At 35.9% G+C, this 15,947-nt stretch overlaps 1 protein-coding gene across 10 annotated transcripts in view; it reads right to left on the bottom strand.

Moving 5' to 3' along the window:
- Positions 1–1,172: 1,172 nt before the first annotated feature.
- The window catches only part of GPD2 (glycerol-3-phosphate dehydrogenase 2), a 139,110-nt gene continuing 124,335 nt past the window's right edge, over positions 1,173–15,947 (bottom strand). For 5 of the 10 annotated variants that reach the window (XM_023621966.2, XM_014732227.3, XM_023621968.2 and 2 more), the window contains 4 exons: positions 8,153–8,265; positions 7,990–8,068; positions 7,664–7,762; positions 4,223–4,550 (listed from right to left, as the gene is read on the bottom strand). In XM_023621966.2, the coding sequence (XP_023477734.1) occupies positions 4,425–4,550; positions 7,664–7,762; positions 7,990–8,068; positions 8,153–8,265 (417 nt within the window). In that variant the 3' untranslated portion in view covers positions 4,223–4,424. 10 annotated transcript variants of the gene reach the window in all.

The raw sequence follows: 15,947 nt of genomic DNA, 5'->3' as shown, positions 1-15,947 counted from the left end.
TGCATCTTGTTAGATGCATGAATTTCACAAGTTTGGTAGCTAATTAGAGACCTGAAATACACAGTACAGGCACAAACCACTCATCAACTCCATCTCCTATCCAGAAATCCTCTCAGTATGAGGGTGCCATATCAATTTAAAATTTGTTTTATTTCCTCCCTTCATAAGTCAAACGTCATCGGGTGAAATCTAACACCAGTGATGATGCAGCGTTGACAAAGAGTGCAAAATATGGATGTTAGTATCCATTTCCCTTTCTTTGATTACGATAAGTTTTATACATTTCAAAAAACCAGGAGCAATGTATTTTGACAAATTTTATCTTGACAAATTTTAAAGTGCTATAAAATTTGATAAGCCGGATCAATGAACAATTTTGAGCTGCTATAATATTTTTTTGCAGGCACCGAAGAAGCAATTCATTGTTACAAGTCTGTCTGGGAGCCATCGCTTTGGGGGATTCTATACAATTTCAAAGAACCTTCAGAAGCTCACGCATGCCTTTGAGCGTGTAAAGCCAGGAAGAGCGCATCTAAACCACAATTGGAGAATATGCTCCATGTATGTGCGTAAATTAAAACCAATAAGATAACATGGGCATTAGAAAATTTGTGTTAAAACTGGTAACAGCTTTACTGATTTACTGACAATGAAAATATATAGCATTTTTTCTGTCAGAGCATTTATCAACACTTGGCAACCCTGCACTAACTTGACATGTAAGATGATCAAAATGGATTATGTAATCTTTCCCATTCATTTCTATTGATTTTAGTTATGATAAAATTCATCAGTGTGCCTGGGAACGCTCAGGCTGAAAGGCTCTGGTTGACAAAAAAGAAACAAAAAAAAAGAAAGGAAAAAAAGAATTCAACAGAGTTGTAATAGGATGGATGCAATTTTAGAATAGGATTGCACAAATACAGAAGCCATGCCCTAAAGGCTCCAGCAACAAATTAATACAAATAATTCTGGCAGTCTCAGAAAATTACATCTGTCTATGCAGAGATTCACTTTTGAGATAAAATTACAAAATTTCAAGCTAAAAGGATTAATGTGTAAGTGCCATTAAGGATATAGTTTGTGAAAATATTTTCAAACTTTTTTGTAAACTTCAACAGTAATCCAAGTTATTTCTCTGACTGCAGGTAACATCAAAATGCCAGCAAATGGACCATTTTAATCAGTTTTATTGATTCATGCTTTCAGTTCCTATTCAGTTAAAAACAAGGCACATTAAATACACCCTCTTATTGCTCTATAAATGCATGCAGCTCATTCTGTATATCAAAAGTAATAAATAATGGCGATAAAACACCAAGACAGTTATAAAAATGACAACCCAGCCTCAAACATAGTATTTAACAGTCCAATCCAGAACAATAACCCAACACAATACATAAAAGTGCCACATATGAAAACATGCAGTGAGTATATCCCCTCCAGTACTGGACTTACACTTGATATTCTTTAAAAACACAATAGGGCTTTTTAACTCCCTCAAAAGGGTTGATAGGATGCAAAACAGTGCAAATTATAGCGTCATTGACTTCAACATTATTACATTCATATGCCAAAAATCTTTACAAATGCATAAAAAAGAAGGAAATAAGATCAATGATTATTCATACAGTATGTTTAGTAAAAGTCAGAATAAAATTTTTGTTGTATAAAAGAGTAAGCTACATATTTTGAAAAAGACAAAACAAACGTAGAAACTAAAGCAGAATAGGAAGCATGCATTTAATAGTAGAAATCCTAAAGTTACACTCAGGATAAACTGATTGAAAGCAAGAATATTGCAAACAGTATGATGGCTATAAGGCAGACAACCTTGGCTTCACAAATAATCCAGCATTATCACCGTTGTTATGACCGCGGTATGGGCTATTTAAAGGGGCATCCAGCTCTCCACCACAGATAAGGGTTCCTTCACCTGAATCCCCTTACAGGCTCTTGAAATAAATCACTTGATGATAAAAGACAATCTCTGCACACCCCACTCCCACTCCAACAGAATCATCTAATACCACATTCATACGAAAAGAAAAAAAATTTTTGCGCTTGGAATAGATTTTGAAGGGGCTTAGCCCTCTATTTCTTTTTTCTTTTTCTGAGATCAGGTAAAGAAGCTGTACAAGTTTCATTAAGAACTTACACAAAAGTGCGGGGGTGCTTTATTCACAGTAAAGTCTCGGAACCAGCTCATTTCCAAGTCGAGTCTCTGGGATTGGTGAAGGAGCGTATGTTTTAGAATTAGCAGATTTTAAGCAAAAGCAGATATGCTCAAAAGAGGAAAAGTGCGCTTTCCTTTGTCCTTAAAGGAACTTCACTCATAGCAAAGCGTGCACAAACAAGGCCTGTTTTACAAATACAGTTCCGCCCAGGCCCGTCAGGGGAGAAGCCCAGTCCCTACTGTGAGGGATTCAGGAAGGACATAAGTCACCGTTATCTTGCTCTAACTAGAAAAAGAAAGAGAGAGAGAGCACAATGTACTATATTGTGTACATCATCTATGATGTTTTAAAGGACAGCTCTTCTATCTATTAAGTGTCACTCGGTTCTGAACAGTGAAATTTATTGTCTTGATCGAAAAACACTAAATTACAAAGCCACACGCTTCCATTATTAAGAAAAATAAAATAAAAGAGAATAAAAGACAGTGTAAAAATTTCACACCTTCAAAGAAAAAAGTTCACAGTGATACCTGGCAGCATCATTTGCTCTGTTTTAGGTTTTCCTTTAGGAAGTAGCAAGTCTAAACTTCATTTAAAAACAAAATGAGTTAAGATGCTATCCGAGCTGTTTGCTTTGGGGTGAGAGGAGGGGCTTAGGTGAGTGAACTTCCAGTGTTTATATCATGACATACAGGCTCATACCCCACTTGAATGAGGCATAAAGATGTCCTACAATGTGGACACCAATAGAAATAACAGCACAAAAGTGTTTTATGTACCAGTTTAAGAAACTAAGACCTGAAGTCTGTGCAATGAAAATCTGGCATTAAATAAAGGGCTACATTTCCTATTACATACACAACTTGATCTTAAAAAACAAAAAAGTAGACAATCGCACAAGAGGAAGCATAATGAATAAATATTCAGATGACTGGTTAAAAGCCACCAAAATATTGCAAAAGCATACCAAACTGGCCCTTTAAATTCAGTAAATTATTTGTTAAATTCAATGCAGATTGATTTCTGTTTTTGTTGTGTGTCTCTGTGTGTGTGTGCGGGGGGGTGTGTGAATGTGTGTTGCATGTGGTTTTCTTTTTGGTTGATTGAGAACTTTTCCATTGACTACAGAAAGAGAAAGAGTTTAAGCAACCACAATGACCTTGAATATTGCAGTATTGTGCCTTCTTACAAATAATTATAAGTAAAGTTAACTAAAGGCTATTTCTATCCTCTTTTACTGTTTACAAATACTCACAAAAAATGATGCAATAAACTAAGCAAAATAGGCTATGTTTGACAATCTCACATGCTCCAAGATTTAGGATTTGGGGATTGAAAACTGTGCTATCATATGTGGATATATAAACACAAGTTTTTAATCCTTAAATTTATTACTACTGTTAAGATTTGAGAAGTTTAATCTCATCCCATTACATCCAACTTGCCACTTAAATGCTGGTTTTAAAGTAAAAAAAGCAAGGATCTTCCTGGCAACTATAATAGTCAAAGAAAAACCAGCAGTGACTGGGGAAAAAAAAAGGAATTGCTGAGATGAAACTATCACCGTAGCTCCCAGCAAATGTCAACGCTATCCTTATCTTATACCTGTGATTCTGGAAGCTTTCAGAGTTTCTCTTTGAGACTCACTCCTGTAACCAGATCTAAACCTTTTCGTCCCACTCCAGTTCTTCCAGACATGCTCTAGATATAAAATTGTACAATCCTGTTTGGATGAGGAAGGCAGACACACTGGAGGAAGAAGGGGCTGAGAAGTCTCCAGAAACCCTATCATTTCAATAGGTCACTCCCCACTCCATTTCTTTTAAGAAGAAACATTCTCTACAAGCTTAATGTCCAGAGCTTTCTGCATGTAACATAATTCTTCTAGCTTCTTTTTTCAATTTCTCCCAAAATATTCTGCCTCTACAACTGATTTAGAATAAATGAATAAACACACAAAAAGGAAGCACGTCCAGTCTAATAGGTCACAAAATGGATGCAAAAGATTAAATCAGTGTGCATTGAAAATGAAAAAAAAGAGAAAATACGCTTTTTAGAAGTTAGATTGAATGGCAAATACAAATAAAGGGTATACATCGACATCCTAAAGCTTTGGAATGTTTACCAGTGTTAAAAAAGGCAGCTACCCAGATCCACTATTTTGGAGGAGTGTGAGTCATCTCTGGTTTTTGTTACGTGATGCTTTGTTGTTCCTATGTTTGTTGGCTGTGGATTTACTGCTCAGACTCACAATCCTCCGCAACTTCGGTCCACCGGAATGGGAACTCTCCTGTCCAGGTTCTCTTCTGCAGTTTTCATTAGTATAGCAAGCCGGCTTCCGGACACTCTTCCTTTTTGAATGGCACTCATCAGCTTAAAGAGAAAACATGCAAGAGATTCAGAAGGCAGGCCAGCTTCCTCCCTTCTTCATGGCATTTTCACGGTTACCTTTGCAGCAGGCAGAGGTAATTAAGTGCTCCATCAAAAACCATAGCAAGTACTACAGCTCGAATAAGAAAAGCATAATTTTTGAACATTTCAGAAGGTGAAGAAGGGGCTGGCATTCCACCACTGCTGCAAAAACTCCCCCTATCTAGCAAATGAGCCTGACTTTAAACGCAAATCGAACGCATCACTTTTTGCCCCTTCATGTGTGCAGGGCACAGATTTTTTGAGCAACTCAAATATTAGATTTTTAATTCTATTTAAAAATCTTAAAACAGGGGTCTGCCAGGTGGCGCAGCAGTTAAGTGCACACGTTCCGCTTCTCAGCAGCCCGGGGTTTGCTGGTTCGGATCCCGGGTGCGGACATGGCACCGCTTGGCAAAAGCCATGCTGTGGTAGGCGTCCCACATATAAAGCAGAGGAAGATGGGCATGGATGTTAGCTCAGGGCCAGTCTTCCTCAGCAAAAAGAGGAGGATTAGCAGTAGTTAGCTCAGGGCTAATCTTCCTCAAAAAAAAAAAAAAAAAGAAAACAACAATTTAGAATCTCAGGGATTGAAAAAAAAACATGACTTATATTTAACTACTTTTTTTTAGTGTTACTGTACTTGATGACTTCAAGTCCCCTAAATCCAAATTCCTTAAAGACTTTTTAAAGTAATTTACATTTAAGTCCTTGAAAATGGACCCAGAAATCTACCTTAAGAATTAAAAGCACTCCACAGCCCAGATTTTAGATAATTCATTTTTATCCAATGGATAAAATCAGAATTAGTCTTGAAATTACATGCAGTCAGCGGGCAAAGGCCTTTAATCTGGAAGGCACTTTGCAATTATGAGCATGGGGATTTTTTTTTCCTTTTCAAGTTGATGTGGTTTTAACTATTTGCTTTTCTTGATCTCACTTCCCCAATCTTTATTTTTAAAAGAACTGATTTAGCCATTCATCAGAAATATATAAATTCTCAAAATATTTTTAGGGTTATAGTTTTTAGCCAACAGAAATATATTTCTTAAAAATGAATAAGAGTCAGAGGCATCTGCCAAGTGGCTGGATCAGAATTTCATGACCTTATTAAAAGCTGTTTCACAAGCTATTGCTTATTAGAGATGGACTCCTACATGCAGAAGTGTCATTAGAGCCCGACTCTAAAAATAAAGTCATGTAACCACCCAATATCTATAGTGATCCTTCTAGAAGGATTATTGAAAAACTATATCTATATTTAAAAAGATGGTTAATGGGATCAACATTGGCTCTTAATCTTTAAGAAAGGAAAATATTTTACTTAAAAAACCCTGAAAATTTACTTTACATCCGATGAATGCAGTAACATAAAGAATGCTGACATCTAAATATAGAACAACTTATTGTGCATTGTTTTGTGTCTGATTCCATGAAGACCTTCAAAGTTTATCAGAGCTAACTAAACTCACAGAGCTAGAGTTTTTTTCTTTATCCATAAAAATTGCATGATGTACTAGCCTTTAAAAATTGAAAGTTTTCTTTAAACACTACACGTAACTTGAAACCATATTACGTGAAAAAAAAAACATTTGGGTGTGAATATATTTCATGAGAAATACAATCATCATTTTTTTAGTTAAAAATTACACTGTGTATTTGTACTTAGTAGAAGCATGAATAGTCTCTTTCATTTAGAATTGGACAAGAAATACTCAGTTATTAAGAAACTACAAGAAAACCTGAAGATGGTTTTTCTATGTGTTTAATTCTATTGCGCTCAGAAAAATTACTTAAAACACAAACCACATAGCAGGTCCATAAAATTAGATTCTTATTGTTTCTAAAACTCCACATTTTTCAATCCTAAATGCTGTTGTTTATTTACAACACTCATGAAATGAAGCATAAGCTATTTCCTTGAAGAAAAGTTTTCTAAAATCTTGAGATAAACAATATAATCCTCTCGAGAAAAAACTAGACAAAAAATGTATTGAATGATTTCTAATTCCTAAGCACAAATTTTAAACTCAATTTAAAACATGCAGTTAGTTAAACACCATGGTAAGGAACTAAACATTCTTTTTTGGAATGCTGGACACAACCTGTGAAAATTTTCTGCATTTAGATTCAACAATGCTCTTATCTGCAGCTCATCTCCAGAGAGACAATTACCATTTCCTTTGCCTTGATCTTGTTTGTTTAACTTGACACAGTGAAGAAAGGGCTGACATTGACCAAAATCCCCAGCATTAATTTATTTCATGTTCAGCATTCATCATTGCCATAGTGCAAGCAAGACCTGGCATTCATTTGAAATACCTGCCCAAGAAGCACTAAAGAAAAAAACCTAGCTGCTTGGAAACCAATACATTCTTCACATGACTAGAGTCCTATGGACAGCTACAAATAATGTACGGGTTTGTTGAATTTCTTTCTTTTAAGGAATGATGTGTAACATCCCGTTTGAAGTAAAAGTAACAAAATTTACTTCCTTCACGGTTACGATTAAACCATTGAGCCTTGCGTAAGTGGAAAATTGGAAATAGAAATGCTTGAATTATATGGTCTTGACCCCAGTTTCCTTTCTTTTGCTTTTCAGGCTCTTTATAATGTAAGAATATAATAATTACATTTCAGGTTCTCAAGTGAATATGATTCTCAAATGAATACAGCCACGATTTTTTTAAACTTCCTCCATAAAAATATTACTTTCCATCTTAGGAAGATTGCGTTGCCTCTTTTGAAGCAGGTAAAAAGTGGTCTGGCAATGGTATTCCACAGCATACTTTTTTAAAAGCATACTTCTTATTCAGCCCTTTGAGCCATAATTAATTTGGATTTAATCTAAATTGCCCAACATAACAGAATGTGTCTCATAAAAAGAAAGAAAAAGAACACGGACCACGTAGAGCCTTATCTTTGAGGGCAGACAAATCAATCTTTGCTGGCTTCAAGCTTTCTTCTTTTTCAGAATGGAGTGACAACTATGTGGACTTAAAAATCCAGTCTTGAACATCCATTAACAACCAAAGGATAGAAAGCAAATACACCTGTTTCCTTTCACCACAACTCACCTGCAAAAATTCATTGAGTTCAACCTGTCCATTTTTGTTCAAATCTACTTCATTCAGAATTTCATGTAGTGTATTTTCATCCATTTGAACATTGATACTCTAAATAAAATGAAAGCAAAAAATAATGAGGTTTAATTAAAAATTGTGCATAGCCTTTTATTAATGTTATCAACCTTTCAAAAAATGAATAAAGAAATATTACTTATACAAAGCAACAGATGAGAAAAAATTACCTAATATAATCTTTACCTAATATACCTAAAAATTACCTAATATAATTACCTAATACATTCTTCTGCTATTAAATTGAACCAAAAAAATATTACCTCTAATACACGTTGAACATCAACAATGGTAATAAAGCCCTTTTGGTCTGCATCAAACTTATGAAATCTCTTCTTATACCTGGAACACAACATTGAATAATGGAAAAATATACTTATGTGGGTGAAGATAAAAAAGAGAGATATAGAAACTTATTAGAAGTACCTGTCAACGTCTGAAGGCCGTAGGCTAATTTCAGAGCGATCTGTTAACTGTTCTGATCGAGATTTATAGCCCATTTCATAATACAGAAACTTCCTGGCTGTTTCAAGTTCTTCCTAAAACACAAACACACAAAGTTCAAAGATTTATTTTTTTCTCCTTTTGGTTTTCTAAAAGGAAACTCATCCTCACTTTTCTGACCAGCACAATTTTTTTATTTCTTCCAGTTCTATTGAAGTATAATTTATCTTCAATAAAATTCCCCTATTTTAGGTATACAGTTTGATGAATACTCTACCACAATCAAGATGCAGAAGATTTCTATCGCCCTAAAAAGCTTCCTCTTCCTCATTTGCAGTTGATCCCTTCCCCTGACTTCTAGCCCAAGGCAACCACTGATCTGCTTTTTGACGCCAGTTTTGCCTTTTCTAGAACTCCGTATAAAAGAGTTCAGGTGGTCTTTTGTGTTTGATGGCTTTCACATAGTATAATGATTCTGAGATTCATTCATGTTGTTGCATGTTTTAATATTTTGTTTCTTTTTACTGCTGAATATTCTTCCACAGTATTTACTAGCAAAATCTACAAGACCAAATCCTTGTGGTTTGGTGCCAAAAAAGAAACTAGAAGCGAAGAAGATATCTACGACTTGAACAATGACTACAATGTGTCCCACAGTACCAACACAGACATCATGGGATTAGCTATTCTGAAATTTTGTCACTAGGATGCTGAGGATTTGGTGGAAGTTACAGAGTCACGAGAAGAAATGAGCTTCCCTGAATAGTTACTTTTCTTGTTTTCAAATGTCCCCAGTCTCAGTTGATACTACTTATTGCCAAGAACACTGTCTTTCTTAGTTTTCATTTCAGTCTCCCAATTAGTGACTCTATTATATTGTATATTGTTTACAAATATCTCCTTCCTCTCTTTTATATATACCTATAGTATACACACATGCTTCTCCGCTCAAAGTATTCTCAACGCATTGATGTGAGCTGGGATATGTGATTTACTTTGACCAATGGAACATGAACGGATATGATATATGCCACTTTCAAGTACAAGCTTTAAAAGCAACTGCAGTTTTGCTTAGTCTCTCTTGCTCTCATGGCATGAGAAGGGTATGAATAACAGACATCTGAAGCCAGTCTGGAATACAAAGAAGAGGACAGCAACTAACATGCAGCCTTCATGTAATATGAGTGAAAAATAAGTGCTTGCTATGGTAAACCAATGAGATTTTGAAGCTATTTGTTATATACCATAAGCTAGAACAAGCTTACTAATACAAGTCTTAAATTCCCCAGACTTCCCATCAAAGGATCTTAGTAAGTCAATTTACAGATCCAAATTCTGGTCTGTAGAATAGTGCCAGTGTAAAGTGAAATAAGGAAAATAAAGCAATGGCACATGCACATGCATCAAATGTGTTTATAGGTCTTTGCTTATGTCAGTAACAAGTCCCTTTGCTCCTTTTTCTTGGGAAGATAAACTTTTTTTCTGAGATTATTTCCTTCCTACTTTCCTGTCTCTTAGGAGAAATATATATATATATAATATATAATATATATTTTATTTATAAATATTTATAAATATTTATTTATTTATACCATATATATATTTTTTTAGTTGAGAGAATTTTTTAGCATTCCCAACTTGTTATTCTACCTTAACACTCTTACATATCAAAACAAAAAGTTAGGCATGCTAAAAATCTCTCTCAGCTAAAAAATATATGTATATAATATATAACATACATTATAAAAATCTATTATATATACATACACACAATATATATAAGGTATACATAAAATTCTCTGTGAAGTCACCAAGGGCATTCTTCACTGGCAGATTAGCCTCTTCACACAAGAAAATCTACCACTTATAAATAAAATTATTGTTTCTATTGCACCAATTTTGCCAGTCATTTTCTACAAAACTGGTTCAAGATTCATCTCCTAGGAAATGCCATCTCTGATGTTCCCCCTGAGAACAAGCTCTTCTTTGATTCATGTCCCTTCATTGCATATGTAATTTATCCACTCTCCATCAAGCAAGGAAATCATGGAATTTCAAAGCTGGAGGGGATTTTCTCCCTAGAAGTTACCCAAGGTACCTCCCTAACTCCACATTTTCTTTACAACATTCCAAAAATGGAAGCATGAGGTCTTCATCTAAAGAACTCCAGCAGTAGGGAAGGAACTCAATACTACTGAAACTAGCCCATAAAGGGATGGCTCCAATTGCTGAAAAGGTTTATATTGAGATTAAGCACATTTCTTTGCAATTCCTCCAATTTGTTTGGGATCAGCAAAATTTTCCTACAGTAATGTTTTTTAAAGTCTACTTTTATTTTCTGTATCACAGCACAACAAATATTTAAAGATAGAATCATGTGCTTTCCTCCTTAAGAGTTGTCTTTAAGTCTAGAACTACTCTTCTGCATAAGACAAGATTTCAAATCCCCACACCATGCTGGATAATTTCTTCCAAACCACAACTGGCCTGTCATATAATACAATTATCAGAACCAAATACAATACTCCAATTTCTCAAAAAATTAAAAATAGAAGTACCATATAATCCAGCTATCCCACTACTTGGTATTTATCCAAAGAACATGAAATCAATGATTCAAAGAGATTTATGCACCCCTATGTTTACTGCAGCCTTATTCACAACAGCCAAGATGTAGAAGCAATCCAAGTGCCCATCAACTGATGATGGATAAAGAAGATGTGGGATATACACACACACACACACACACACACACACACACACACACAATGGAATACTACTCAGCCACAAAAAAGATGAAATTGTCCCATTTGCAACAACATGGATGGACCTTGAGGGTGTTATGTGAAGTGAAATAAGTCAGACAGCGAAAGATAAACACTGTATGATTGCACTCACATGTGGAAGATAAACAAACACATGGATAAGCAGAACAGATTAGTGGTTTCCAGAGGGGAAGGGGGTAGGGGGTAGGGTAAAAGGGGTAAAGGGGCACATATGTGCGGTGACAGATAAAAACTAGACTATTGGAGGTGAGCATGATGCAGTCTATACAGAAACTGATATATAATAATGTACACCTGGAAATGAGACAATGTTATAAAGCAATATGACCCGAATAATAAAAAAAGTACAATACTCCAACAGACATCTGGCAAGTATCTAGAAAAGAGTAACTATCAGCTTCATCAATCTGGAGGTATGATTTCTATCAACACTGCTTAAGATTGCAATTGTATGTGGGGGCAGCCACTTTTAATTGCTGTGAATTCACAGTTAACAAAAACCATATTTCTTTTTTGCATGTGCTACTGTTAAGCCTTGTCAAATTTATCGTGAATGGATGGAGTTGTTTTTCTACCTAATGCAAGGTTTGCCATTTATCTCTATTAAATTATACATAATGAAATTTCACCCCTTGCGTCAATTTGTCATCAAACATTCACTCTCCCTCCAGTTTCTTATTATTGATAGACCAAGAATGCATGCTATCAACATTGTAATCTAAGCACTTGAACCAAGGTAGACTAGGTCAAGACCAAGGACAGAGTACTAATGACCTGCTCCCAGAGATTTCTTCAGAGGCCAATAGTGACCATTTGACAACTACAAATCTGCCAATTTTAAAAAGATATCACATGGGGCTTCATAAAATGCTTTATGGAATCTAAATATATTATGAGCATAACATTTCTCTGATCTAACCATCCTGTTGCTCCTTCCGAAAATTAGATGTTTGAAATGATTTTTGCTAAATGACTCCTTCCTAGCTTTCAGTGATCACTATTTCTTGCTAGATGTTTATAAAATAAATTTAAAATGCTGTAATCTAGAAAACTGCCCAAGATCATGTCAAGACCACTGGGTTTATAGGTGACAAACTATATTTTTCTCTCCTTTCCCCTTTTAGAGTTTGGTACTACATCTGCCGACCTTCTATCTTTTGCTTCTATTCCTATTTTTTAAAGCTCAACAGTAGTTAAATAAATCCCATCTGCAAATTCTCCAAGTACTCTGAGGTATCATTTTTCTGCACTGGCACACAGACTCATTTAGAGTGGCCTCCTGTTTGAATATCTATTTCCTCTTACCAATATTTATTTTGCTCTTTTCACACTGAAAATCATTCTCTTTGACAAAAAAGAAAAAAAGAAAAACAAATTGGTATTAAACTATGAATTGAAAAGTTTTCTCTTTTCTCCAGCATTCAAGACTGTGGTGCCAGTCACCTTCAGCAGTGATCTAGGTTAGGTCTTACTTGCATTCTTTTCCATTTTTAAGCTACTTTTGGTGTTCTTAGTATTTTGTCCAACACTCAGTCAATTCCTGATACTGTTCATGTACATCCGTATTCCTGGATACCCTTTCATTCTTGAGTGCTCGTCTTCCATCTGTTTCAGATTTGGTGTTTATGAATTTGCTTTGTTCAGAGTCATTCCATTTCTTCACTAGCCTCCTTTTGCTCCCTCCTCATGGGAGTCGATTTTGAAAGAATTTCTTTTGGTGAGACTCTCTCAATCTACTTAAGTGGCCTTCTCTTTAAAGTCTCTCAATGAAATGTATGCTTTGTCTAAAGGTGATAAAACCTACCTTATCAAATACTCTGGCAACGTTGCCCAAAACACATCCTAAGCACTTCCAAAAAGTGAGAGTTGGCTCTATATCTGAATAAGTTCCCTTTTGGAAACTGACAACGTACGTAAGCATTTTGAAGACACCAACCAATCTGCACTAAAGAAAATGGTTTCATTTCTTTACCTTAGAATTTCCCAAACTCTTTTGACCATGTAGTCATCTTTTGATGTAGCACACAATTTGGTAATATCTGGTTCTCTAAATGTCCCCACCAACTCCTCTATCAACCCTCTACTCCCCTAGACAACGCCTTCTCCCCTAATCCGTTCTTCCAAGTTCATTGATTTGATCTTGAGTTCTCTAAATCTTTCTCTAAATTTTGGAAAATACACATATATTTCTAAGGTATATATGAGTTGCAACCACTCGATTAGATTTCAAGATCCTTGAAACTATGAGCCATTTATTATTCCTCTAAAATATGTGGTATAATGCTCAGTATACAAGTCACTCATTAAGTATTGACTGGTAAAAACAAGCACAATTCATCTACAGAGAGTTATTTATCACCTTGTTCCTCTTTCACTTTTGCAAGTTAAATAATCCCAGTGCTTTTAACCTTTTCTCAGAAGTCCAGCTTTCTAACCTTTAATTCTTTTTTTTCCTTCTCCTTTGTTCTCTCTAGACTGTCCACAGTGCTCATTAATACTCCTATGTCTCAGATGCTGAGTAGTATCTTTAGGTCTTTTATTTTTGTTACTTTGTTGAGGGGGATGGGAGAATATTTCTGAGTACACAAACTACTCATAAAATTTGAACAGAAGTTAAATCTAGTTTCTTCGGGAGGGCCAAACACGACCAGTTTACAGAATTTTCTTTCTCCTTCCTACCTCCTACAGCCTGAATTCCTGGCACAAAATATCTTCCTGCATATTCAAACCATTCCAACCATAATTTTCACAGGAACACATTATCCCCAATTCATCTATATGGTAAAAATGATTGGCAGTAGCACAGGAGTAAGTTTCATTCTTGGGTTGCCTCTGTATAGCTTTAGTTGAGCAAACCAAAATTCAAAACTGGAAGACCTTATAAACCAGTCCAGTCAACGCAGATGAATCAGGGCAGGGTGGGGAAAGCCTATGCTCTGGGATCACAATACCTGGTTTCAATCTTAGCTGTATAATTTACTATTCGGATGAACTCTGACTGGAACTTGCCCCCTGAGCCTGTTTCCTCAACTATAAAGTGGGAGTAAAGGGTATGCCCGACAGAGTTGTGGCGATGATTAAGGAATTCTTGTCAACCAGTGATTTCTACCACCAGTAGATCACACACACTGAATTAAAATTACTAGAAGAGAATTTTTTAAATGGAGGGCCATGGTTCCACCCCTAAAGACTCTGAGTCTGGTAGTCTAAAGTCAAGCCTCGAAATCTGACCTTTTTCTCAACATTTCCTAGGTGACTGTGATATGATATTGCCATCTTTCGGAATCTACACCAGAATGAGAATGCTTTAAGGACAAGAACTATGCCCAGGCCTTCCTTACACCTTCAGCATATGACATAGACGCTCAAGAATGTTCATTCACTCATTCAACAGACATTTATTTAGGGCCTGCTATACACCAGGCACTGAGGGAACAGAAATAAAACAGCTCATGTCCTCTCCTCTGGGAAGCTTATTTCCTGGAGAAGAGACAGACAATAAATAACAAACAACTAAAAATATGGTATGTCAAATACGAACCGATCCTAAAGGGAAAAATAGAGAAAGGGGTAAAAAATGCCGTTCAGATGGAGGGGGACAGGTTTGCCCCTTTATTCAGCCCCGTTAAGGAAGGCCTCTCTGGAGTAGAGACCAATTGGAAGTAAGGGAGTTGGCCATGAGGATAGCTAGGGGAAAATATTCCAGACAGAGGGATCAGCAAGGCTTAAATAAGGAAAAGAGACTCGACCCTGGGTTGGAGGGGAGTGAATGAATGATAAGAAAGACCAGGGGGATCAGAGAGGTGGTGGCCAAACAACAGAGGGCCTTTTAACCATTTTACCAACGTTGGCGTTACTCTGAGTAGGAAAGAGTGTGTGTTAGCAAAGGAATTCGCTAAGTACTTGTCCTCATCTTACTATATCTATCAGCAACGTGTGATACAGTAGATTATTTTCCTCTTCTTGAAATATTTTCTCCCTTACTTTCTGAGTCACAACTCTCTCTTAAGTCTTCTCACGCCTTCTCCAATCTCACTAGCTATTACTTTCTCTTTCTTCTGGATTCTTCCTTATCTCCGCAACTTCTAAACTTTGGCATGCTCCAGGCTCAGTTTCTGGACCGCTTGCCATTGTCTAACAACATGAACTCCCTATAGGATCTCATCCAGTCTATGGCTTAAATACCAATTCTAATTTATATATCCAATGCAGACTTCACCTCTGAATTTCTGACTGACCCATTCAGTGATCCACTTTATTCTTAACAGAATCACTGAAATTGTTATAGCAGGGACACCAGTTTGGGGGAGAGTAGCTATAATAATAATCCACATAAGAGATGCTGGTAGTCTGAATTAGGGCGATAGCAGTTGAATGTACTAAGAAAGTAAAAGTAAAAGGAGGACCAAGAGTTGACAATAATATTGAAAAACATGAAGGTTATTGGTAAGTGTGACCAAAGCTACTACAGCAAAGAGGCAGCGAAGGAGCCTAAATGGAATGGGTTCAAGAAAGACTATGGGGAAAGGAACAGAGTCAATGAGTACAGAAAGTATTTTTTGAATAAATATGTGAAAATGCTTTTGCCTATCACAATAGTTTGGTTTAATTAAAAATCATGAAGATGATCTGTCTATTACAACAAGATGTATGTGGGCATCTGGGAATCACTGGCTTTCTTTCCTTAATTTGGATATAAATATAAAATTTCAAGTGACACAAATCAACAAGTATTTGGTGGTCAGGCAGTAAAACCACTATTTCCTACCAAAGGCAAATTTGCAGGAGTCTGAATTTCACTGTAGAATAAATTCTAAGAGTGTTTTCAACGAAAACCAGAAAAAGTTCTACCACAATCTTCATCTTGCTTTTTCAGGAATTATGACCATGAATATGAGAGCATTTTCCTATAAGGGATTTTCCAGAAACAACCAACACATTCTGGTACAAGAATATCTTTCCAGTTTCCTAAGGCCTAGCAATAAATACAC

Source organism: Equus caballus, chromosome 18 (assembly GCF_041296265.1).
Source record: "Equus caballus isolate H_3958 breed thoroughbred chromosome 18, TB-T2T, whole genome shotgun sequence".
NCBI classification, from domain to species: domain Eukaryota; kingdom Metazoa; phylum Chordata; class Mammalia; order Perissodactyla; family Equidae; genus Equus; species Equus caballus.
Note: the sequence above shows the minus strand (reverse complement) of the source record. Positions and strands in the feature narration are given on the sequence as shown.